The 25,280-nt window shown below is 42.7% G+C and overlaps 1 protein-coding gene across 2 annotated transcripts in view; it reads left to right on the top strand.

The window, feature by feature from the left end:
• The window catches only part of Scaper (S-phase cyclin A associated protein in the ER), a 214,986-nt gene that overhangs the window by 11,842 nt on the left and 177,864 nt on the right, over nt 1–25,280 (top strand). Inside the window, exons 4-10 of one of the 2 annotated variants that reach the window (XM_042697751.1) lie at nt 4,250–4,320; nt 6,615–6,809; nt 11,899–11,999; nt 15,820–15,936; nt 17,486–17,646; nt 23,045–23,304; nt 24,992–25,204. In XM_042697751.1, the coding sequence (XP_042553685.1) occupies nt 4,250–4,320; nt 6,615–6,809; nt 11,899–11,999; nt 15,820–15,936; nt 17,486–17,646; nt 23,045–23,304; nt 24,992–25,204 (1,118 nt within the window). Of the gene's footprint in view, nt 1–4,249; nt 4,321–6,614; nt 6,810–11,898; nt 12,000–15,819; nt 15,937–17,485; nt 17,647–23,044; nt 23,305–24,991; nt 25,223–25,280 lie in introns of both variants that reach the window. The other variant, XM_042697750.1, reaches the window with a different exon arrangement.

The raw sequence follows: 25,280 nt of genomic DNA, 5'->3' as shown, positions 1-25,280 counted from the left end.
GAGGTCAAGCCCAACCACTGGCCAAAAAAATTCCCCCCAAAATTTTTACTGACTTTATACACAAATGGTTTAAAATGTGTTATTGTTACTTTGCTGTTTGATGTAAGAATGAAATTGGGTTTGTTATTTTGGCTGGCAGCCTATGTAAGTTATGAGACACTAAAATTTTAAAAATTATAATTCTTACATAATTTATATTAATTTTTCATGCTTTATAAACGAGAGGATATAGCTTATTGGTAGAGTGTTTGCCTAGCCAAGTGTGAAGTTCAGGTTTGATTCTCAAAATAGGGAAAAAAAATCTACCGAAAAGCTGGAAGAGAGAAGTTTGAAGGTTCCTAACCTAAATAATATTAGGATGATAAATAAAAGTGTAAGGCAATGGTAATGTTCATCACTCTGATTTGATCATTACACATTGTATGTACACTTGTATACATGTATACAAATGATTACACTGTATTCCATCCATATGTACAATCGCTATGTACCAGTTAAAATAAATATGGGGTTTTAAACATATATACTAAAATTATCATGATTTGGTACAACGTAATGATTGGCAAAACAAGAGATTTCTTTAGTTCTCTTCCTTCTCTCCCCCTCTCTCTCCCACTTTCCCCCTCTTTCCCTCTGTCTTCTCTCTCCTTTTTCCTCTCTCCTTTTCTCCCTCTCCCTTCCCTCTCTCTCCCTTCCCCCTCTCCTCTCAGTGCCAGTCCTGGGGCTTGAACTCAGAGCCTTAGGTATATCCTTGAGCTTTTTTGTTCAAGGCTAGCACTTTACCATAGTTTCACTTCCAGCCTTTTGGTGGTTATTGGAGGTAAGAGTCTCATGGACTTTCCTGACTGGCTTCGAGCTGGGATCCTCAGATCTCAGCCTCTTGAGTAGCTAATTACAGGTGTGAACCATCAGAGCCTTGCTAGTTCTCATTGTTCTGCGAACTAGGAATAACATCCTTTATTCTTCTCCTTTAGCAGTTCGAGGTGGGGTCAGACTGCTCTTTCTGGGAGTGGAGGTTGGAATGCCAAGGGAGACCTGGTTTTGAGATGCCATGAGGACTGCTTAGAGGACTGAAGGGATGACTGTAACTGTATTGTCTCTCCCACAGCAGCCTCTGTCTGGTCCTTTTATAAGTAGAGTTTCATGACAGAAAGACAAAGTCTCCCTCAGTCCATCATGAGAGGCTGGCAGTATCCTTGATAGAAGAAGCTGAGAGATCAGTGCCTTGGTTCTGAGTTCAACCCTCAGTATAGGCACACACGCACATACACACACAGCTTGAGAGTATAAATACCTTGTTTCTCTTCAGCTCAGTACTTCTTGCTCCTTTTGGTGCTTACTAGGTAGTTAGTACTTTGTTGATTGGGAACTAGTGATTGACTAGCTTCATCCATTGCTTTTTATAAGCTAGCCTTCGAATGTAAGGAAGAGCTCTGCCTGCCCCTTTTCTATCTATATGTATTGATGAATTTAAATTTGCATGCACATGACTTCATGTTGTACTCAGTAGTTAAGAATCCACTAGTTTACTTATTTTGGTGTTCAGATTGTTCTAGAGCTGCCTGATGGGAGACTCTGTGAGCGTCTATTTCCTTTTGACACTTTTATCATATTCTTTGAACACTTCCTCATCTCATTCTTGGAGCACTTCCTCACATAAGAAGGTTTGGGTTCAGTGACAGTTTGCTTGGGATGGGGAGGTGGTAGAAACCTAGAGTTGAGTCTTCAGCATTGCCACAAAAATTTACTGTTTTTGTTTGTACTGGAGGGAATTTGAACTCAGGGCCCTGTGCTTGCTAGGCAGGTAGATGCTCTACCACTTAACCTGTATCATCATCCCTTTTGGATTTTGTTGTTTTCAAATCGAGTCTTACTTCTGCCAAGTCCAGCCTGGGCTGGGGTCCTCCTGTTTATGCTTCCTATGTAGCTGGACAGGTAAGGGCCACCATGTGTAGATGTTTATTGGTTGAGCTAGAGGGTGGTTGAACTTGATAACCAGCAGAGGGCTGTGTAGGGTAGATTTCTCTCCATTCCTGGCAGAATAGCAAGGGAGCCCCACCTGTGTTGGGTAGGTTGTTAGTAAGTACGACCTGTGTGTTATTATTCATTTTCCATATAGCTTCCAGGACCTGGCTCCCAGATTGCTTTCCACAGTTACTCTGTTACACATTATAGAATTTCATTCCTGTCTTGAATTGAGGTCAAGGCTAGAGTCATTACAAAACAGTAGTGTCTTTTGTGTAAAAAATGAGAGAAAGAGCCGGGCACCGGTGGCTCACGCCTATCATCCTAGCTATTCAAGAGGCTGAGATCGGAGGATTGTGGTTCAAAGTCAAGCCTGAGCAGGAAAGTCCATGAGACTTATCTCCAATTGGTCACCAGAAAACTGGAAGTGGTGCTGTGGCTCGAAGTGGTAGAGTACCAGCCTTGAGCACAAAAGTTAGGGACAGTGCCCAGGCCCTGAGTTCAAACCCTAGAACCAGTACAGAGGAGGGGGGCAGGGTGAAGGAAGGTTTGAATTTTTTTTTCCAGCGACATCTGTCTCATATTTTTTTCTCCCCACTCCTTGGGTTTGAACTCTTGGGACTGTGATCCTCAGATTTCAGTCTCTGAGTAGCTAGGATTACAGGTGTGAGCCATCAAGTGCCTGGCCAAGACCTTCCATGTCCAAAAGAAACTAAATCAGAGCCACTAGCCTAAATTAAATTTGTGTGTATATGGTAGTAGGATTTGAACACAGGGTCGCACATTTGGTACTGCTGAGCCATACCTTTAGCCTTGGTTTTTACTGGTTATAATTAAGATAGGTTTTGGTACCTGCCCAGGTGTGTACTTGTATTGTGATCCACCTATTTTAGGCTTCTTCTGTTGCTGGCATGACAAGCCTGTACCATGGTTGCAGCTTTCCTCTGTTGAGATGGAGTCTCACGGACTTTTCAGCTGGGGCTGGCCTGGAACCGTGATCCTCCATATCTCAGCCTCCCACTTAGAGTAGAATGTCGGGTACACAGCACTGCACCTCCTCTCCCTGCCATGAGTTAAGAAGGTGTCTTGAGAACTTTCTGCTTGGATACCTTGAGCCACTATCCTCCTGTTCTGAGTAGCTAAGATTACAGACATGAACCATTGACACATGGCTTAAATATTGGTTTAGTTGTTTGTTTTTTTTTTTACAAGTGAAAGTATTTTTAATAAGCATACAGGTAAATGTTTGAGAATAGACAGCACTTAACTATTCTTTCATTGGTTCAAAAAGAAATAATGTTAAGAGTGGTTTAAATATTGGGTTTTAAGATACAGTCTGAAGGGGCTGGGAATATGGCTGACTGGTTGGTAGTGTGCTTGCCTAGCATACGTGAAGCCCTGGGTTCGATTCTTCATAACCACATACACAGAAAAAGCCAGAAATAGGGCTGGGAAGTTGGCTCAGTGGTAGAGTGCTTGCCTTGCATGCCTGAGGCCCTGGGTTCGATTCCTCAGCACCACATAAACAAAAAGAAAAAAGCCGGAAGTGGCGCTGTGGCTCAAGTGGTAGAGCACTAGCCTTGAGCTGAAGAGCTGAGGGACAGCGCTCAGGCCCAGAGTTCAGGCCCCACGACTGGACCCCCCCAAAAAAAAGCCAGAAATAGTGCTGAAGTTCAAGCGGTAGATTGCTAGCCTTGAACAAAAGCAGCTCAGGGATAGTCCCCAGGCCCTAAATTCAAGCCCCAGCATTGGCAAAAAAAAAAAAAAAAAAAAATTGCAGTCTTAATTTTATTGCTGAAATAAAATTCAAAATTTCAGCAAGTATTTTCCAGACCTTTTTGTAAATTGAGAAGTAATCGACTTGACTATGTTTTTAATCTGGCCTATTTGGTAAATTGACCCATTCTTGTTCTAAGCCATTCAGTAGAAGCAGTCTCTGGAGATGTGGGAAGTTATTTATTTACTTATTTTTTTGGCCAGTCTAGCACTTTACCACTTGAGCTACAGTGCCACTTCCAGCTTTTTTTTTGTTTATGTGGTATTGTTTATGTGGTATTGAACCTAGGGATTCATGAATGCTAGGCAAGCCAGATTCCTAGCCCCCTTTTTTCCTTTATCAATAGTTCACATGACCATAACTAGATTATATATTTTATTGTTCTGGATTTCCAGATGGCTGAAAATTCCATGCTAGGATGTCTAATGATTTGTATAATTTGGAATTATATCATCTAAGTACTAAAGCTTAATTTTCTATATTCTATTTTTTCCTTTTGCCTCAAAGGAAAACCTAAATGTCAAACAGGCGCAAAATCTAAGCGGACCATTCAAGGTGCTCATAAAACTACTAAACAGGTACAGCTTATACTGCTTTTCACTTGTTCTTGTTTTTGTTTGTTTGTTTTGTTTTTGTCGGTTGTGGGCCTGAACTTTGGGCCTGGACACTGTCCCTCAGCTCTTCAGCTCAAGGCTAGCATTCTATCACTGGAGCCATGGCACCACTTCCAGCTTTTTTTTGCTTATGTGGTGTTGAGGAATTGAACCCACGGCCTCACGCATGCAAGGCAAGCCCTCTACCACTGAGCCATCTTCCCAGTCCTTTTCACTTGTTCTTAATTTTAACTCCTGAGTTTATTATAAATGATAAAAATGCTATTTTAGACTCAGGCATGGTGGCTAAAACCTATAATCCCAGTTATTTGGGAGGCGGAGGTGGTAGGATTATGGCTCAAGGCCAGCCTGTGAATAAAGTCTCTCAGTCACTCAGCATAAATTGAGACCCTATCTTGAAAGTAACCAATGTAAGAAAATGGGCTGGGGGTGTGGCTTAAGTGGTAGAGAACTTGCTTATCAAGCGTAAGACCTTGAGTTCAAGCCCCAATACCAACAACAACAACAAAAAGCACACATATTTCATGATTTGGGAATTGTGTATCTTTATCTATGTAAATACATAATATATGGGTTTTTTATATTTATTTATTTGGTGCTGGTCCTGGGACTTGATCCCAGGGCTTGCCACTGCTCCTGAGTTTTACTGCTCAAGACTAGTGTTTTAGCGCTTTGAGCCACAGCTTCACTTGTGACTTTTGGTGATTAATTGGAGATGAGTCTCATGGCCTTTCCTGGCTGGGCTGGCTTTGAACTGTGATCCTCAGATCTCAGCCTCCTGAGTAGCTAGGATTACAGGTGTGGGCCATTGTAACATGACAATGCATAGTTTTTAAATTTAACAAATTTGTATGTTGTAATCACTGCCTAGGTTTATATATTTGATAAATATTTTAATTTTTCTAATTACCTTTTGTGTAGACATATTACTGTCCTCTTTTAAGAGCAAAGTTATAGACCAGGAATGTGGTTTAGTGTTAGAGTGCTTGCCTAACATGCATGAAGCCCTGGGTTCAATCCCTCAGTACTACATAAACAGTAAAGGCTGGAAGTGGGGCTGTGGCTCAAGTGGTAGAGTGCTAGCCTTGAGCAAAAGAAGCTCAGGGATAGTGCCCAGGCCCTGATCTGAGGATTGTGGTTTGAAGCTAGTCCGGGCAGGCAAGTCAATGAGGCTCTTTTATTTTCAATTAACCACCAAAAAGCCCCAAGTAGAGTTGTGGCTGAAGTGGTAGAGCACCAGCCTTGAGCAAAAAAGCTCAGGGCCATTGCCCAGACTCTGAGATCAAGTTCCAGCACCAGCATACACAAAAGAAACAAACGGTGTTGTAGCATGTTCATCAGTGAGCCAGGCTGTCGCTGTCAGTTTATCTTAGAGTGTATACTTTAGCCCCTTCTGCTATACATTTTGTATTTTTGAGTCCTTTTGTGATATTCTCTCCTTTGTGATACATATATATATATATATATATTTTTTTTTTTAATGATGCCTTTACATTGGGGTTTAAGGCAAGAATTTGTTTTGATAAAGATGTAAGCTGAAAAAAAATCTTTTAAGTATTTATGTTGAAAAATGTGATTGGTACAAAAAAAATCTAATCTGTGGAAGTCTTTCTTTTGATCTTTTTTTTTTCCCCCTAGTCCTGGGGCTTGAAATTGGCCTGCATGGGGCTGGGAAAGTGGCTCAGTGGTAGAGCACTTGCCTTGCATGCATGAGGCCCTGGGTTCAATTCCTCAGCACCACATAAGCAAAAAGAAAAAAGCCGGAAGTGGCGCTGTGGCTCAAGTGACAGAGCGCTAGCCTTGAGCTGAAGAGCTGAGGGACAGCGCCCAGACCCAGAGTTCAGGCCCCACTACCAGACCAAAAAAAAAAAAGAAATTGGCCTGCGTGCTGTCTCTGAGTTTTTTTGACTCAAGGCTAGTAGTGCTGTACCACTTGAGCCATACCTCTTACTTCTGAGTAGTTTATTAGAGATAAGAGTCTCACTCAGTTTCCTGCCCAGGCTGGCTTTGAACCACAATTCTCAGATCTTAGCTTCCTGAGTAGCTAGAATTACAGATGTGACTCACTGGTACTGGCTTCTTTAAATCTTTTAAACTTTTTAAAAATTAATTTTTAATTTTTATTTTTTAAGTAATTGTACAAAGGAGTTGCCATTCAGTGAAGTAGAATATGAATACAAAGAATCTTGATCAATGTTACCCCTTTCATCATTTGATCTGTTTTTTTCTTCTTCTTCTTCCATGTTTTATCTCACCAGAATACTGCAGGAGACTGTAAAATAACATCCACAACTGGAGATAAACACTTTGACAAAAGTCCTACCAAGGCCAGGCATCCTCGGAAAATTGATCTGCGAGCTCGCTACTGGGCATTCCTTTTTGACAATCTTCGGCGGGCTGTAGATGAAATCTATGTGACTTGTGAATCAGATCAGAGTGTGGTAGAATGCAAGGTAAGGGCTGCTCTGGACCTGTAATCCACGTCAAGTTAGGTGCATGGGTTTTGCTGTGTTTGACTTGATCATTTCTCTCACTTGTTTTACTTTTTCGGTTGTGGGGCTTGAACTCAGGGCCTATGCACTATCTTGAGTCTCATTGTGCTCAAGACTAGCTCTCTACTACTTGAGCCATAATGCCACTTGCAGTTTTTTTGTTTTTTTTTGGATCTGGTCGTGGGGTCTGAACTCTGAGCCTGGGCGCTGTCCCTCAGCTCTTCAGCTCAAGGCTAGCGCTCTACCACTTGAGCCACAGTGCCGCTTCCGGCTTTTTTCTTTTTTCTTATGTGGTGCTGAGGAATTGAACTCAGGGCCTCATGTATGCAAGGCAAGCGCTCTACCACTGAGCCACTTTCCCAACCCGCCACTTGCAGTTTTTGAGTGGTTAATTGGAGATAAGAGTTTCATGGGAACTTTTCTGCCCAGACTAGCTTTGAACCACGATCCTCAGATCTCAGCCTCCTTACTAGCTAGGATTTACAGCTGTGAGCCACCAGTGCCCAGCTCCTATATGCTTTTTCTTTTCTTTTTTTTTTTTTTTTTTGGGGGGGGGTCCAGTCGTGGGGTCTGAACTCTGGGCCTGGGCGCTGTCCCTCAGCTCTTCAGCTCAAGGCTAGCGCTCTACCACTTGAGCCGCAGCGCCACTTCTGGCTTTTTTAATTTTTGCTTATGTGGTGCTGAGGAATCGAACCCAGGGCCTCAGGCATGCAAGGCAAGCGCTCTACCACTGAGCCACCTTCCCAGCCCCTCCTATATGCTTTTTATTTTATCACTGTTAATATAAAATGATTCCTTTGGTCCCCTTTTTTTTTTTTGTGGGTCATGGGGCTTAAACTCAGGCCCTGGCTGTTGTCCCTGATCTCTTGAACTTAAGGCTAGAGCTCTATCACTTTGAGCCACAATGCCACTTCTGTTTTTTTAGTGGTTAATTGGAGATATGATTCTCATGGGGACTTTCCTGCTTGGGCTAGCTTTGAACTCTGATCCTCAGCTCTCAGCCTCCTAAGTAGATAGAATTATAGTTGTAAGCCACTGGCACCCTGCTTCTTCGATCCTTACACTAAAATTGACACGCCTTTTTTTGGATTTGAAGACTGCTTTTTTTCTTTGCTCTCATTTAATTATGTCCTTCCCTGTTTTGTGAAAGCTTTGGTAGAAAGTTGTTTTGAGCTGGGAGTAGGTGGCTCATGCCTCTAATCCCAGCTGTTCAGGGGGATGAGATCCGAGGCTCCAAGTTCCAAGCCAGTTTAGGCAGGAAAGTCCATGAGACTCTTTAGCTGCAATTAACCACCAAAAAATTGAAAGTGGAGCTATGACTTAAGTGGTAGAGTGAAAGCCTTGAGTGAAACAGCCAAGGGACAGTGCCCAGGCCCAGAGTTCAAGTAGTGGCACACGCATGCACACAGTAGTAATTTGTACAATTTTCTTTTTCTTTTTGCATGAATTTCCCCTTTGTCTTTGACTTATCACAGGGTGCACATCTCCACCCCTCCATCAGCACAGGGCACAGTGCTGTGCCCTGTGCTGAGCTGAATGGCAGGGCCGTATTGACGTGTTGGGCCCTAGGGTCCGTGCACTCGTATTGGGTATCGGCGGGACAAAGGGATGGCGCCAAGCATCCTGCTCTCTGTGCCAGTAACTAGAATTAATTACAAACTAATCGAATCCGTTGCAGCCAATTGGTAAACGAATTGGTAATTGTAGCTGTACATCTATATGTAGTTATCTGAATGCCTGTACCATTCCTTTCAGAGGCACTTTTGTTCTGTTCCATCCTGCTTGACAAAATGGCCTTCCTCGCTTTAGAAGAAAGATTTGCATCAGTGACTGCCGGGTTCCCCCAGCTGCTTGTCTTGTTTGTATTCCCCTGTTCCTCAAACACGGCTCAGATTACAGCTGCCTGCTACTGCGCTGATCATAAACATTCCTTGAAATAGGCTGTTCAAACCACCCAATGTACTTTCTCTGTGCCAATTAGTATCAGAAGCATAGCTGCTTAGAGACTCCGAAGAGGAGTTTTGTTTTGTTTTGTTTTTTCTTTAAAGCAAGAAGGGAAATCAGTTGAAAATTTCTAAAATAAATTATTCCAAATTAAGTCTATCTGTGCCCTAATGTTCGTGGTTTAAAGTTGAATGAATTGAATTAGACCAGTTGAATTGAGAGAAGGAAGCTAAGTCAGGTTTTTAATTTGTCCTTTTCCTGATTGTGTAAGACTTTTATTACCAGTGATTTGGCACCAAGGATCATCATTGAAAGGAAAAAATTAAAAAAACAATACTTCTTTGTTCAGAAGTATTTTATTTTATTTTATTTATTTATTTTTTTGGGTCCAGTCGTGGGGCCTGAACTCTGGGCCTGGGCGCTGTCCCTCAGCTCTTCAGCTCAAGGCTAGCACTCTACCACTTGAGCCACAGCGCCACTTCCGGCTTTTTTCTTTTTGCTTATGTGGTGCTGGGGAATCGAACCCAGGGCCTCAGGCATGCAAGGCAAGCGCTCTGCCACTGAGCCACCTTCCCAGCCCCGTTCAGAAGTATTTTAATGTCGAATATAACTTAAAAAATTGTTTTCAGCATTTCTAGATGTTTTGAATTCAGGGTTTTGCTGCTAGGCTGACATTCTACCATGTGAGCCATGCCCTCCAGCGTGGCTTTCTGCTGGTTATTTTGGAGATGGAGTCTAGATGAGCTTTTCTCCGCAGACTGTCCTTGAACCTTGATCTTACAGATCTCAGCCTTCTGAGTAGCTTGGATTGCAGAGATGAGCCACCGGTGTCTGGCTCAGAATATAATTTTTGTAATAAGTAATGGTGGTACCATTTTTCATTTGGGAATAAGTTGGCATAAATTAATAGTCATGGGTCTTTTTGTTGTTGTTGTTGTTGAACTCTGGGCCTGGGCGCTGTCCCTCAGCTCTTCAGCTCAAGGCGAGCGCTCTACCACTTGAGCTACAGCGCCACTTCCAGTTTTCTGGTGGTTTATTGGAGATAGGAGTCTCACGGTCTCTCCTGCCCGGGCTGGCTTTGAACCGCGATCCTCAGATCTCAGCCTCCTGAGTAGCTAGGATTACAGGCGTGAGCCACCAGTGCCTGGCTAGTCATGGGTCTTATGCCTAAACTATACCTACTTCTATATGGTGGTCTTTGCTGCTGATTCTGCAGTAGTTATGGAAAGTAATTATTTTTCAAGTGATCATACTGGCTTGCAAGTGATTATACTGATCATATAACTGGCTGGTGTTTTTTGAGAGTCTTGGAAAATAGTCATTATGGTAAAATGGGCCTGCTGTGTCTTTATGGCGAGGTGAGAAGGGTGTGTGCAATTTCACTTTCTTTGTCTCATACCTTATGCATGTGACTGACAGCTTTGGCTGATGGAGCAGTACTTAACTTACACAGTCACATTATCAGTTGATTTTGGTGGTATTGGGGTATGAACTTAGGTTCTTGGCTGGCCTCCCCTCCCCCCAATTGATTGTTGTTGAGATAGGGTCTCTTTATGCCCTCACCAGCCTGAACTTTTTTTTTTTTTTCCAGTACTGGAGTTGAACTACTTAGGATATTGTGCCTCCAGGGGCAGGTGCTCTGCCACTTGAGCCACTCTGTCAGTGCATTTTGGTTTCATTAGTTTTTGAATAGGGTCTCACTTTTGTGCCTGGACTGGATTGCCATCCTCTTATTTCTCGCTTTGCTGAGATGCCAGACATATGCCTGGCTTTTTATTGTTTTTTGTTTATTTTTATTTTTTTATTGTGAAAATGCTGTACAGAGGGGTTACAATTACATGGGCAAGATAATGAGTACATTTCTTATCAAGCATTGTAGCTTCCTTTGTTTCCCCTTCCCATCCTTTCCCATCCTCCCCCCTGACTTTTTATTGTTTGAGATGGAGGTCTTTGGGAAGTTTGTGCCCTAACTGGTCTTGAAACTTGATCCTCCTGATCCCTGACTCCTGAGCCTCTGGGATGTGTACAAAAGTCTTAGCAATAATTGTATCTTTTTCTGTTTTGAGTATTTGGGGCATTTACATGTTTTTTTTTTTCTTTGTGATAATTATCTGTATTTGTATGTTTTATGTACTCTTTTTTTTTTTTTTTGGGTCCGGTCGGTCGTGGGGCCTGAACTCTGGGCCTGGGTGCTATCCCTCAGCTCTTCAGCTCAAGGCTAACTCTCTACCACTTGAGCCACAGTGCCACTTCCGGCTTTTTTCTTTTTGCTTATGTGGTGCTGAGGAATTGAACCCAGGGCCTCAGGCATGCAAGGCAAGCGCTCTGCCACTGAGCCACCTTCCCAGCCCCTTATGTACTCTTTTATATGTCATCTTTACTATTAGATGAAAAGGAGAATATTCAGGAAGGTCTTGTTGTTGTTGTTATTGTTGTTGTTGGGCTTGAACTCAGGGCCTGGGTGCTGTCTCAGCTCTTTCACTCAAGGCAAGTGCTCTACCACTTTGAGCCACAGCGCTACTTCAGTTTTCTGGGGATTAATTGTAGATAAGAGTCTCATGGATTGTACTGCCCTGGCTGACTTTGAACCCTGATCCACAGATATCAGCCTCCTGTGAAGCTAGGATGACAGATGTGAACCACTGGCACCCAGCCCAGAGATGTCTTGAGAAAGCATGTCAGTGCCATTTCTTAGTCTTTGAACTTGGACCTCATACACTTCCCCTACGAATCATTGAGAATGAAAAGAATTAAAACTAGGGCTGGCAAGGTGGCTCAATGGTAGAGTAATTGTCTCGCATGCATGAGGCCCTTTATTTGATTCCTCAGCACTACATAAACAGAAAAAGCTAGAAGTGGTGCTGTGGCTCAAGTGGTAGAGTGCTAGCCTTGAGCACAGAGAGGATCAAGGACAGTGCCCAGGTCCTGAGTTCAAGCTCCAGTACCAGCAAAAAAAAAAGAAAAAGAAAACTAGATCAAGTTAGTTATTTATACACCTTCTTCAATGAGTTTAATGTCAAAAATATTAATTTGTATTAATAATTTTTTTCTTGAAGCTTTTTATTCTGAGAGTAGAAATAATTTTTTTTATTTTTGTTTAACTTAGGAAGTATTGATGATGCTAGATTACTATGTGAGAGACTTCAAAGCACTGATTGACTGGATTCAACTCCAGGAGAAGCTAGAGAAGACAGATGCCCAAAGCAGGTAATGAGTTCTGGGGTTTATCTGTGATAACCAGCAGTTTCCATAGCAGTCATTGAAATCAACAACAAACGACCTCATGGACACAAAACTTGCTCTCAGGAAGTGTAATGCCTGCTGTGGTATAAATGTGACCTTCCTAAGTTCATAAGTTGAAACTTACTGATGAGCAAGCATAGAGAGTTGTGGGGTCTGTCAGAAGTGATTGAATCTTAAGGGTGGTGCCCTCCTGAATAGGGTGCCTGATGCCTTAGACAAAGCAAAACAAAACACAAAATGAACCTTAAACCAGGCACCAGAGGCTCATGCCTGTAATCCTGGATCTTGGTTTGAAGTCAGCCCAGGCAGGAAAATCTGTGAGATTGTTCTCTCCAGTTAACCAGCAAAAAAGCCAGAAGTGGAGGTATGGCTCAAGTGGAAGAGTGCTAGCCTTGAGCAAAAAATGAAGTTCAGGGAAAGTACCCAGGCCCTGAGTTCAAGGCCCAAGACCGGCACCGATTAGGAACCAAAGAACCAAGAGAGCAAACTTGAGACAGATGCAGGAGAGCTATTTCCCTGGGAAACCAAATCCAGGGCAGCTCAACTATGATATGTTGATGCTTTTATTCTTCATGGTGAGAACTTTTAATATATGTTGTTTTTCTGTTTCTTCATGGTCCATGGGTGGCTGAGACCTTGGTTTCTTCGTATCTAGCAGTTTCACCCCTACCTGTAGGTGACAGGTGATTGGGGGAGCTTTCCTTCACTGGGTTGGACACAGCTCCACTCTTTCTTGGGGGGGGGGGGGTAGCAGGGTTAATTGGAGATAAGAGTCTTACATACTTTCCTGCCAGATTGGCTTCAAACCTTGATCCTCAGAACTCAGCCTCCTAAGTAGCTAGGATTACAGGCATGAGCTATGGGTCCCAGCGCTTTCCTTCTCCCCTTTTCCCCTCCCCTTTCCCCCTCCCCTTTCCCCTCTACCTTCTCTCTCTCTCCCCCTCCCTCCTTTCCTCTTTCCCTCTGACTTTCTTTCTCTCTTCCACCTTCCTTCTCCCTCTCTCTCTCCCCTCCCTAGCCAGTTATGAGCATTTCTTTGCCTCTTGAGGCAGCTCCCAGATGAAAACTATGTGAGAATTCCTGTAGATGGCGTTGTTCATCTTACAATCTTTGGTTGATTCATGAAAACTATTTCAGCTACACTTGAGTTGTAAAGGTTAGAAACTGAAGTTGCACATTTTAAAATAAAATATTGAAGCCGGGCACCCGTGGCTCACGCCTGTAATCCTAGCTACTCAGGAGGCTGAGATCTGAGGATCGCAGTTCAAAGCCAGCCGGGGCAGGAAAGTCCGTGAGACTCTTATCTCCAATAAACCACTAGAAAACCGGAAGTGGCGCTGTGGCTCAAGTGGTAGACTGCTCGCTTTGAGCTGAAGAGTGTAGGGACAGCTCCCAGGCCCAGAGTTCAAGCCCCATGACCAACAAAAAAAAAAATATTGACAATCATTTGTATAATTATAGTATGAATGAGGATTTTGTACGAGAAAGGAAGACGCTGCAAAAGAAAATAGATTTACTTGTTCTAAGAAGAAAAGGAGCTTGTCTACATAAAAAATTAAAAATAAAAAATTAAAATTAAACTACTTTATATAAGTGAGAAGATGATATAAACACCAGTGGGGGAAAAAGAGAGCCAAAGATACCTGTATGAGAACCCTAAAAGAAAAAGTTCAGGTGTGATGATGCATGCCTGTAATCTTACTCAGGAGGCAAAGATAGGAGGATTTGGTTTCAGAAAAGCCCAATCCAAAAGAAAAAAAAGAATCATTAAAATCCTGTCTTAAAGAAAAAGTTGAGCATGGTGATATATGCTTTTCATTCCACCTGCTGGGCAGGTGAAGATCTAAGAATCATGGTTCCAGGCTGGTGCCAAGAAAAATGTGAGACCCTATCTGAAAAATAAAGCAAGAAAGGTTAGGGTCATGGCTAAAGTGGTAGAGCACTTGTCCAACAAGTGTGAGGCCTTGAATGAAAACTTTAATCTGGCCTTTAAAAAAAAAAGGAAAAGAAAAAATTCAAACAATGAGTAACACTCAGCCTTAACTACTAAAGACAGTGAAATGGCATTTTGACAGTAACATCTTTTTAAAAGAAGATAGCAACTGTTTTCAAGGTTGAATAGGAATGGATACTTTTCATCTGTGAGTATAATTTGTTATAGTCTGTCAAAAAAGTCATTTGACAATAAGTTCTCAAAGATCTTTTTTGTGTGTGTGTGTATGTGCGTGCGCGCGCGTGCACGCTGCTACTGGGGCTTGAATGTAAGGCCCGGGCACTCTCAGCTCTGACTTTTTGCTGATTAATTGGAGATAAGAGACTCACAGACTTTTTCTGCCCAGGCTAACTGAACCATGATCCTCAGGTCTCAGCTTTCTGAGTAGATAGGATTATAGGTGTGAGCCACCAGTGTTCAGTTGCTTTAGACTTTTTTTTTTGCTGGTCCTGGAGCTTGAACTCTGGGCCTGGGCGCTGTTCCCAAGCTCCTTTTTTCTCAAGGCTAGTGCTCTACCACTTGAGCCACAGCACCACTTCTGGTTTTTTCTGAATCGTTTATGGAGGGTAAGAGTCTCAGGGACTTGCCTGCTCAGGGTGGCCTTGAACCACGATCCTCAGATCTCAGTCTCTTCAATAGCTAGAATTATAGGCGTGAGCCACTGGTGCCTGGCATTGCTTAGACTTTTGAATAGTATTTTATCAGACTATCCTGCTGTTTATCACTTTTTTTTTTTTTTTAATGAACAAAGCCTCAGTCATTAGCTAGAATGGAGAATCACTGCTGAGAGATCAGCATAGGAGAGACGTGATGTGACTGAGGGTGGAGGAAGGGAGAAGGCCTTGCCAAGAAGCACATTTCAGTTGAGTGTGGATCCAGACACCTGATTGGTTTGGGGCAGTGAAGAAGGTATAGCAGTGAGCAGTTCCGTGCCTCAGCCATGAAGCCTTTTTGCTTCCCCCACCATGGGCCATTAAGCAGAAGAGAATTTATGTTTTCCTCATGTATTCGAAACTTCACTGCCGCCATTTTCTTTCTGTTTTTTTTTTTTTTTGTCAGTTGTGGGGCTTGAACTCTGGGCCTGGGCGCTGTCCCCCAGCTTTTCAGCTCACGGCTAGTGCTCTACTCCTTGAGCCACAGTGCTACTTCTGGATTTTTTCGGTTTATGTAGTGCTGAGGAATCGAACCCAGGGCCTCGTGCATGCGAGGCAAGCACTCTGCCACTGAGCCACCTTCCCAGCCTCCTTCTTTCTGTTTTGATCCTTTTCCCACAAGCTAACTTCTCTTGGACATCAGCAAAAGGTAGTCTGAATGAATACTGTTGCCTTGTTGGTTCTGGGGCTTGAACTCAAGGCCTAAGCACTGTCCTTGGCTTTTTTGTTCAAGGCTGGCATTCACTTCATCTTTAGCTCCATTTTTAGCTTTTTGGTGGTTAATTGGCGATAAGAGTCTTACAGACTTTTCCTGCCCAGGCTGGCTTTGAACCATGATCCTCAGATCTCAGCCTTCTGAGTAGCTAGGATGATAGATGTGAGCCACTGACACCTGGCTTACTGTTGCCTTTCAAATGGTTTTGGCTGGGTGTGTGGAGACCTGTAGCTCAGAAGTGCATCTAACACTTTGGTGGTAGATAGAGTTCTGTTGCTCTGCTGCCCTGTGGGGAAATCCTGGGCAGTGTATCATCATGATCTCTCCTTGTTTCTAGAAATTACTCATCAGCTACCAAGAGGGAAGGTTAGTCAATTTCCCATTTTCTTCCTAATTAATCTGCTTCATGTCTTAAATTGGCAGACCAACATCACTGGCATGGGAGGTCAAGAAGATGTCTCCAGGACGCCATGTGATTCCCAGCCCATCAACAGATAGAATAAATGTGCCATCCAGTGCTCGAAGAAGCTTAAATTTTGGGTGAGGTGAACTGAAAAAACCACTCTATATTACAGTAAATTGTCTTCTATTGATTAACAGTTGTAGCATTGTAACTGATAGCTTACTGCAAAAATATTCATATATCCCCTTGTATGTTAAGGGCAGACCCACACTCAGGTATCAACCTGGAGAGGAGGGAATGCCACACCCACTAATGCTAAGTAGGGAATAATCCAGTTAGCAACCTCAGGGGACGACTAGAAACACCTCTTAGCTTCTGCTTAGCTTCTAGATCTGGTAGAAGGATTTATACAAACTCACGTGCTGCAGTATGTGACTGGTAAGACAAAGCACCTGCCCAGATGTGCAGATTATTCTTTTTCATTAAGTTCAGCAAATTTTTGCAAGTTACTTCTTAAAATACTCTTTCAGTCCTTTCTCTCCTCTCAGAATCCCACTGTACACCTGTCAATATTTTTGCTGGTGTTCTTTACGTCTTTAAGCTCTGTTTATATTCTGATTAAATAATCATATAGGCAAGAAGAACCAACCAAAGCCTAGGGATCCATGGCAGACTTTTCTCTCAAGATTCAGGAAAGCGCTCATGTCAAATGACGTCTTGTCTGCAGCCCTTTTCTCTCCAGAGCTAGAAGCACTCCACTGTGTTTTAGATTGTTGAGTGCACATGGTGCTGGACCAACTGTTCTAAGGGCACAGGGACAATGCCTAGCTGTTCTGGCAGTTCCTCCTCGTGTGATGTTGCATTCTTGGTAGTTCTTCTTGACAGTTGCAAGCTACAGGGGGTAACGCTTGGTTGACCAGGGCTTTTTACTATATAGATAGCCTGCCCTTCTGTGTAGACTTTTTGATTTCCAACATCATGTTGGAGTCTTTTTGTTTGTTTTGTTTTGGTACTAGGGCTTGAACTTGGAGTCTGGTCTCTGTCTCTGAGCTTTCTTGTTCAAGGCTGGCACTCTATCATTTTGTGGTTAATTAGAGATAGGAGTCTCACAGACTTTCTTGCCTTGGCTGACTTTGAACCTCGATCCTCAGATCTCAGCCTCCTGAGTAGCTAGGATTACAGGTGTGAGCCACTGGTGCTCAGCAGTACAATGGATCTTGAACTCTTTTTTTTAAAATTTATTTTTTGGTGTCAGTACGGGGGCTTGAACTCAGGGCTTGGGTGCTGTCCCTGAGATACTTCTGCTCAAAGCTAGTGCTCTACCATTTGAGCCCCAATTGTACTTCCAGCTTTTTTTTTTTTTTCAAGTTATTTAGTGACTCTCCCAGGCTTTCCTGCCCAGGCTGGCTTCAAACTGTGATCCTCAGAAACCAGCTTCCTGGGTAGTTAGGTTTAGAGGTGTGAGGCACTGGCACCCTTTGTGAATTCTATTTTTAAGTGGCTTTTATATGGTCTTTATCCTCATACATTATTATAAATCATAAAAAAATTAGTGAAGCATTAGATCAAGATAGTTATGGGTCTCATGAACTAAAATGGCAGTGATAATGGATTAGTCTGTAAACGTAGACACAGACACATAGCTAATTTAAAATGTAACGTGTTTGTATGTGTGGATAATTACAGGGGTCCACCTGGCACTGGGGCCGCCCCACGTCTGGCGCCGACAGGCGTCAGTTGGGCTGACAAGGTAAAGGCTCATCACACAGGCTCTGCTGCTTCCTCAGATGCTGCGCCTGCTCCACCCTGCCCACCTGTGCCAGTGCAGAGGACTGCCCGCAAAAATGGCAAGTGGCCTCAAATCAACCTTTTTTTTTTCCCTGCTAGTATTGGGGGCTTGAACTTGGGCCTAGATATATTCCTTTGCTTTTGCACTCACAGCTAGCAGTGGACCACTTTGAGCCATACCTCTACTTCTGGTTTCCTGGTGGTTCACTGGAGATAAGAGTCTCACAGACTTTCCTGTTTTGCCTTCAAACCTTGATCCTCAGATCTTAGCCTCCTAAGTAGCTAGGATTACAGGTGTGAATCATTGACAGGCTTTGCAGATATTTCCCTTCCTTCCTTCCTGCCTTCCTACCTTCCTTCCTTCCTTCCTTCCTTCCTTCCTTCCTTCCTTCCTTCCTTCCTTCCTTCCTTCCTTCCTTCCTTCCTTCCTTCCTTCCTTCCTTCCTTCCTTCCTTCCTTCCTTCCTTCCTTCCTTCCTTCCTTCCTTCCTTTGTTTCTTTTTTTGTCGGTCATGGGGCTTGAACTCTGGGCCTGGGCGCTGTCCCTGCACTCTTCAGCTCAAGGTGAGTGCTCTACCACTTGAGCCACAGGGGCACTTCCAATTTTCTGAGTGGTTAATTGGAGGTAAGAGTCTCAGGGACATTCCTGCCTGGGCTGGCTTTGAACTGCGATCCTCAGATCTCAGCCTCCTGAGTAGCTAGGATTATAGGCATGAGCCACAGGCGCCAGGCTACAGATATTTCTTAACAATTAAAAGTGTCAATTCAACAGAACAGATTTTTAAACAGTACAGCCAAAAGAATGTGTGTGTGTGTGTACGTGTGTGTACGTGTGTGTGTGTGTGTGTGTGTGTGAGAGAGAGAGAGGAAGAGGATGAGGAAGAGGAAGAGGAAGAGACAAAGAGAGAACTAGAGCTTGAGCTCAGGGCTTTGACATTGTTTTATAGCTTTTTCACTCAGGGCTGACATTCTACTAGTTGAGATCTTACTTGTCTCAGAGTTTTTCTTTTTCTTTTCTTTTTTTTGTGCTGGGGGACTTGAACTCCAGGCTTTATGCTCTCAGTTGTCTTTTTTGCTCAAGGCTGGTCCTGTACTACTCAAGCTACATTTCCAGTTGCAGCTTCTTGCTGATTAATTGGAGATAAGAGTCTCAGATTTGTCTACCCTGGCTAGCTTTGAACTGTGAACCTCAGATCTCCCAACACCTCCACTTTTGGCTTTTTGCTGGTTAATTGGACATAAGAGGCTCAGGAACTTTCCTATCTGAGGTAGTCCTGAACCATGATCCTTAGATCTCAGCCTTTTTTTTTTTGGTTGGTCGTGGGGCTTGAACTCTGGGGTTGGGCGCTGTCCCTGTGCTCTTCAGCTCTAGGCGAGTACTCTACCACTTGAGCCACAGCGCCACTTCCAGTTTTCTAGTGGTTAATTGGAGATAAGAGTCTCAGGGACTTGGCTGCCCAGGCTGGCTTTGAACCTTGATCCTCAGATCTCAGCCTCTGAGTAGCTAGGATTACAGGAATGAGCCACCAGCGCCCGGCTAGATCTCAGCCTTTTCTAGAATGAACCACCAGTGTCCAGCTTAGCCAAAAGATTTAATAATTCTAATTATGTTTGCTTACACATACACATGATTTGAAGGCACTATATTCTAGTGTGGCCTTAAGCTTGTAAACCTTTGCTTCTGCCTCCAGAGAGAGCCTGCATGCCTTGTGGAATTCTGTTCTACAAGGTTAGCTGGTTCTTTTCCATGGATGTGTGAAAACATGTGTTTTTGATCTTCTGTATGTCTTTACTTAACATAATGATCTCCATTTCCATCCATGCTGCATGTGGTAGAACTTCGCTGTGTAAATATTATACATTTTCTTTATCTATTCATCTGCTAAAAACCATCTGTGTTAATTCCATATTTTGACTATTGTGGATATGATACAATAAATATTTTGGGATGTACAAATACATTTTTGGTAGAAAGATTTCCTTTGGGTATAGACCCAGTAATGTATACGATAGCTCTATTTTAAGTTTGTTGAGGAATCTCCATACTGTTTATCATAGTAATTTACATTTCTATAGTAAGAGCTCTCATTTCTTTACTTTCTTACTAGTATTTGTTATTTCTTGTCTTTTTGATGATAGGGTAAAATAATACCTTATTTGTCTCAGAGTTTTCCTTTTTTTTGTGTGTTAGTACTGGGGCTTGAACTTTGGGCTTTATGCTCTCAGGTTTTTTTTGTTTTTTTTTTTGTTGGTCATGGGGCTTGAACTCTGGGCTTGGGCGCTATCCCTGTGCTCTTCAGCTCAAGGCAAGCGCTCTACCGCTTGAGCTACAGCACCATTTCTGGTTTTCTGGTGGTTAATTGGAGATGAGTCTCATGGACTTTTCTGCCTGGGCTGGCTTTGAACTGTGATTCTCAGATCTCAGCCTCCTCAGTAGCTAGGATTATAGGTGTGAGCCACTGGCACCCAGCTCAGTTTTTTTTTTTTTTTTTTCAAGGCTAGCCCTCTACTACTGGTACCACATTTCCAGTTCCAGCTTCTTGCTGACTAATTGGAGAGAAGAGTTTCTCAGATTTGTCTACCCTAGCTGGCTTTGAACTGTGAATCTCAGATCTCAGCCTCCTGAGCAGCTAGGATTATAGGCATGAACCATCAGCACCAAGCTTTTCTGTTTTTGTTTTGTTTTGGGCTGGTCTTAGGGCTTGACTCAGGGCCTGGGTGTTGTTCCTGAGCTTTTTCACAAAAGTGATAGAGCTAGAGCTAGAGCTGTACTACTTGATTTACTTGATCTACAGCTCCACTTCCAGCTCTTTACTCATTAATTGGAGATGAGAATTTCATGGACTTTCTTGCCTGGGCTGGCTTTGAACCATGATTACAGACATGAACCACTGGTCTTTGTCTGTTTTTAACTGGATGTTTAGGAGACATCTTTTAAAAAGCTTATATTTTAAAAAGCATTTCCAGTCTGGTTAGATGATGGAGAATAAGCAGATCATCCTAATCCTTTGAACGTTCCCTTTGAAGTTGTATTAAGGTTGATATGTTGCAGTTTTGTCTTTATTCCTCTTCGGGTGTCAGCTGAAGCTTGGGGTATTTGCAGAGTCCACTGCATCCTTGAATTCTAATGATCACCTTGGGGTCTGCTCTGCTCACTTGCTTCCCAGCTGCTACTTTCCGCTGGGTTCTTGGAGTCCTGCCTTGTGTACGCAAAGCTGAGCAGTTGTCAGACCTCTTTGGGGAGAGTGAATACAGACTGCTTGGTTTCTTCTCTGTTCCTGCTTCTCTGAAGTCCCAGTTGTTTTGGACTCCCTGAACTCCAGTCTCTTTCAGCCCACCAGGAATGTGTTTTTTTGTTTTGTTTTGTTTTTCCCCCTAAGACCCAGTTCCCCTGCACTCCGAACCCCTCATGTGTTGAGATAAATATCACAGTGAGTGAGTGTGGGCCTGATGTTGTTTTCTGCATTTAGGAATTGTCTTTCTCAAATCTCACCCACATTGGTTATTTCCAATGCTTTAAAGCTGTTCATGTATATATTTGGTCCTGCGTTTACAGTAGCTTTTGGCAAGGAAGAGGGCCAATTTTGATACAAGTTACTTTGTCAAAGCCTGAGCTATAAATCTAAATAAACATTTATGCACCCTGGGAAAATTTATCAACCATCCAGGCCAATAAACAAGTCTCAGCAGACTTCAGGTAAATGAAATCAGTTTGTGACTGGTCATAGGCTGCCAGATTAGAAATTAGTTACAGCCGGGCGCTGGTGGCTCATGCCTGTAATCCTAGCTACTCAGGAGGCTGAGATCTGAGGATCGCGGTTCAAAGCCAGCTGGGGCAGGAAAGACCATGAGACTCCTATCTCCAATAAACCACCAGAAAACCAGAAGTGGCGCTGTAGCTCAAGTGGTAGAGCGCTCGGCTTGAGCTGAAGAGCTGAGGGACAGCGCCCAGGCCCAGAGTTCAAGCTCCACGACCGACAAAAAAAAAAAAAAAGAAATTAGTTACAAAGAAACACATATGGAGATGTAATAAGGAAATCTCCCTGGTTTATTATAACCTAATTAAAACAAAAGGTGGCTGTCTGGGCACCATTTGCTCACACCTATAATCCTAGCTGTTTAGGAGGCTGAGATATGAAGATCATGGTTTGGAGCCAACCTGGACAGGAAAGTCTGAGACTTCTCTCTAATCAGAAATGGAGTTGTGGCTCAAGTGGTAGAGCATTAGCTTTGAGCATAAAACCTTAGGGACAGTGCCCAAGATTGGTGTATAGTTCTGAAATTTTTGAATTTTTGGAAATACTTCTGAATAATGCATTGAGTCAAAGAGGCTATTATAATATAAATTTGATAAAAATGAATTATGTAGAAGTAAACACTTAAAAAGTTGTGAGATTAGCTGGGTGTCGGTGGCTCCCGTCTGTAATTCTAGCTACTCAGGAGGCTAAGATATGAGGATCATGGTTCATAGCCAGCCTGGGCAGGAAAGTCCATGAGACTCTAATCTCCAATAAACCATTAGAAAACCAGAAGTGGTGCTGTGGCTCAAGTGGTAAAGCGCTTACCTTGAGCTAAAGAGCGTAGGGACAGTGCTCAGGCTCAGAGTTCAAGCCCCATGACCAACCAAAAAAAAAAAAAAAAAGATTTAGAAACTCAGCACTAGTGCTTTACATCTGTAATCCTAGCTACCCTGGAGGCTGAGATTTAAGCTTGACATTGGAAGCCAGCCCAGACAAAAAAGTCTATGATACTCTTATCTCCAATTAACCACCAAAAAACTGGAAGTAGTGCTGTGGCTTAAGTGGTAGAATACTAGCCTTGACCAAAAAAGCTCAGGGACAGTGCCCAGGACCAGTACAAAAAAAGTTAAAGCCTCTGATAATCTTTATCATAAACAACTGTTTATCCACTGAACATGCCATGTTTATTGCATTTGCCTCCTGACTTTATTAGGTGTGTGATCTGGGCAGGTTTCTCAGCTACTCTTTGCCCAGTTTCATTATTGGTAAGATGGGACTATGAGGACTGAAGAAGTATTATTATATATAGAGTACTTGCAACTGTGCTTGGACCTAGTATACATTCATTGTTCAAATGCTATTTTACTTACGTATGTGGCCTTTAACATGTGTCTGTGTGTGTATGTATGCATGTGTGTATGCGTGTGCCGCTACTGAAGCTTGAACTCAAGGCCTATGCACTGTCCCTCCACGTCTTTGCTCAAGGTTATCATTTTACCACTTAAGCCCTTAGCTCCACTTCTGGCTTTTTGGTGGTTAATTGGAGATCACGGATTTTCCTGCATGGGGCTGGTTTTGAATCGTAAACCTCAGATCTCAGCCTCCTGAGTAGCTAGAATTACATATGTGAGCCATCTATGCCTAGCTGGAAAATATTTCTATTTTATGGATTTCCATATGAAAAAATCTTGGCTTATTGTCTTCCCTCTATTGCATAGACCGTAAAGATGCTGAAGGATGGGAAACTGTTCAGAGAGGAAGGCCAGTTCGTTCTCGATCAACAGCAGTCATGCCAAAAGTTTCTCCAGCAACAGAAGCCTCCAAGTCAAAGGATGACAGCGATAAGGAGAATATTTGTCTTTTACCTGAGGATGACACAGAGAAAGGGGGCTTTGTGGAAGATGGACCTGCTAATCATACAGACGCTCGGCCTAAAGACTCATACTCTTCCGAGCACCCGCTTGTTGATAGAGCCCAGGTAATTCTTTCTGAAAATCTTTTCCCTGCCTTCTCCAAACAGGTCTAGGTGAGCTGCAGTGTCGATCTCTGTGTGTGTGTGTGTGTGTGTGTGTAATTAGGATTTTTTTGCTCAAGGTTTTTTCTACCACTTGAGCCACATAGAATCTCAGGCTGGTTTCGAACAGTGATCCTCAGATCTTAGCTTCTCGAGTAACTGGGAATACAGGCTTGAGTTATTAGTGCCTAGCTGGATTCCACCCCTCTCTCCCCCCCATTGGAAATCCTCACTAATCCGCTCATGTTTCTTTTTGATGATGATAATTGAAGTTTTCCTTCATTATTCTTGGTGTGCTGTAACTCTTTAATGTGTGTATGGTTTTTTTTTGTTTGTTTTTTTTGGGTCCTGGAGTGGGGCCTGAACTCTGGGCCTGGGTGCTGTCCCTCAGCTCTTCAGCTCAAGGCTAGCACTCTACCACTTGAGCCACAGCGCCACTTCCGGCTTTTTTCTTTTTGCTTATGTGGTGCTGAGGAATCGAACCCAGGGCCTCATGCATGCAAGGCAAGCGCTCTATCACTGAGCCACCTTCCCAGCCCCAACGTGTGTATGTTTTATGCCTCTATGAGATTGCTAGCTCCTGGGGGGGGGGGCAGTTTTATATAGCATTTAAATTTCTTGCAATGTTGAATAGAGAACTAAACAGACAGTCAGTGAGTAACAGGTTTCTTGGATGTAATGCAGTGCCCAGGCCTCGAGTTCAACCCCTATTGCAGAAAAACAAAAACAACTTTTTAATATAGTAGATACTTAGTGAAGAAATCACTTTGTAATTTTACCTAAAAACAGTAGTTTTACTAATGTGTCTCATGTAAAAATAATAACACTTCTGTGTAGCAAGTACATTTATATGGTTTGGATATTCTAGGAAAATCCATACACAGAAAATTTAAGTACTTAAACTATTACTAGGATGTTTCAGTATGGAGCTCATTGCTGGTGGCCAATTTGTATTTGTTTTCTTTACTGTCCTCCTAAAAAATGGAATTAGCCTATTACATCTTTTCTTCATATTACTTTATAGTTTCACTTTGATTTGGTTTCTTTAATTGTAAATATCAGTAATGCTAATACAAATATTGCCAAGAAGATTACAAACTGTGGTGACTGACATATAAATAATGTTGATCGCAGTATAAACAGTGAAGCACAATTTAAGTAATGCTCGTGTGAAAAATCAACATTTTGGAACACTTCACTGACCAATGGCAGAATTTCTGAAGTAGCTTGTAAGACTTGGCAAAGCTTAATATTTATATGAATAATTAGTCAAACTGGAATTTTATGACCTCTGCAGTGCTTAACTAAATATTTATTTAAGGAGCCGTATGAGTTTTAAAATCACAGTTTTAGGTTTTGGTTTTTTTGAATTGAAGTGTAATTATAAAACATTCCATTGTTTACACTGTTAGAAAGTGAAAATAAAGGCTAGGTTATATTTACTAAATTAAAGGTTTTGAAAAGGTATTGTATTTGGTGTAAGCCAATGTCCCTTTTTTAAAAACACTATCTTCATTTTGTGTATGTGTTGTGTGACAGAGGGAGAGAAAGAAAGAGAGAGAACTAATGAACGAACAAATGAACTAGGGATTGAACAGCTGGCAAGTATTTTCCACCATCTCTGATTCATCCCTTGTGTGTGTCTTGTTAGTTCATGGTGAGCCCAGTGGATAATGGGAGGAATTCTAGCAGTGGTGAAGATGCTTCCATGTCAGTTCTTGACATGCCTGTTGCTCACCTGAATGCAGTTTGTGTTTCGGGAACTCAGTCAAAGGACACCCCTTCTTTGCCACCAGATGAGACTGCAGTTCATGCAGAACACACAAGGATAGACACAGAAATGGACCCTTCAGACATTTCAAATGTGAGTGCCGCTAACTTGGTAAGAGCAACTTCTCAGAATTCTGGGCCAGTGGGTTAAACGCCAGTAATGTGGATTT

The sequence above is a fragment of the Dipodomys spectabilis genome, unplaced genomic scaffold, assembly GCF_019054845.1.
Source record: "Dipodomys spectabilis isolate Male_0828 unplaced genomic scaffold, ASM1905484v1 ptg000228l, whole genome shotgun sequence".
NCBI classification, from domain to species: Eukaryota; Metazoa; Chordata; class Mammalia; order Rodentia; family Heteromyidae; genus Dipodomys; species Dipodomys spectabilis.
The sequence above is the reverse complement of the archived record's forward strand: the minus strand, read 5'-3'. Positions and strand labels throughout refer to the sequence as shown.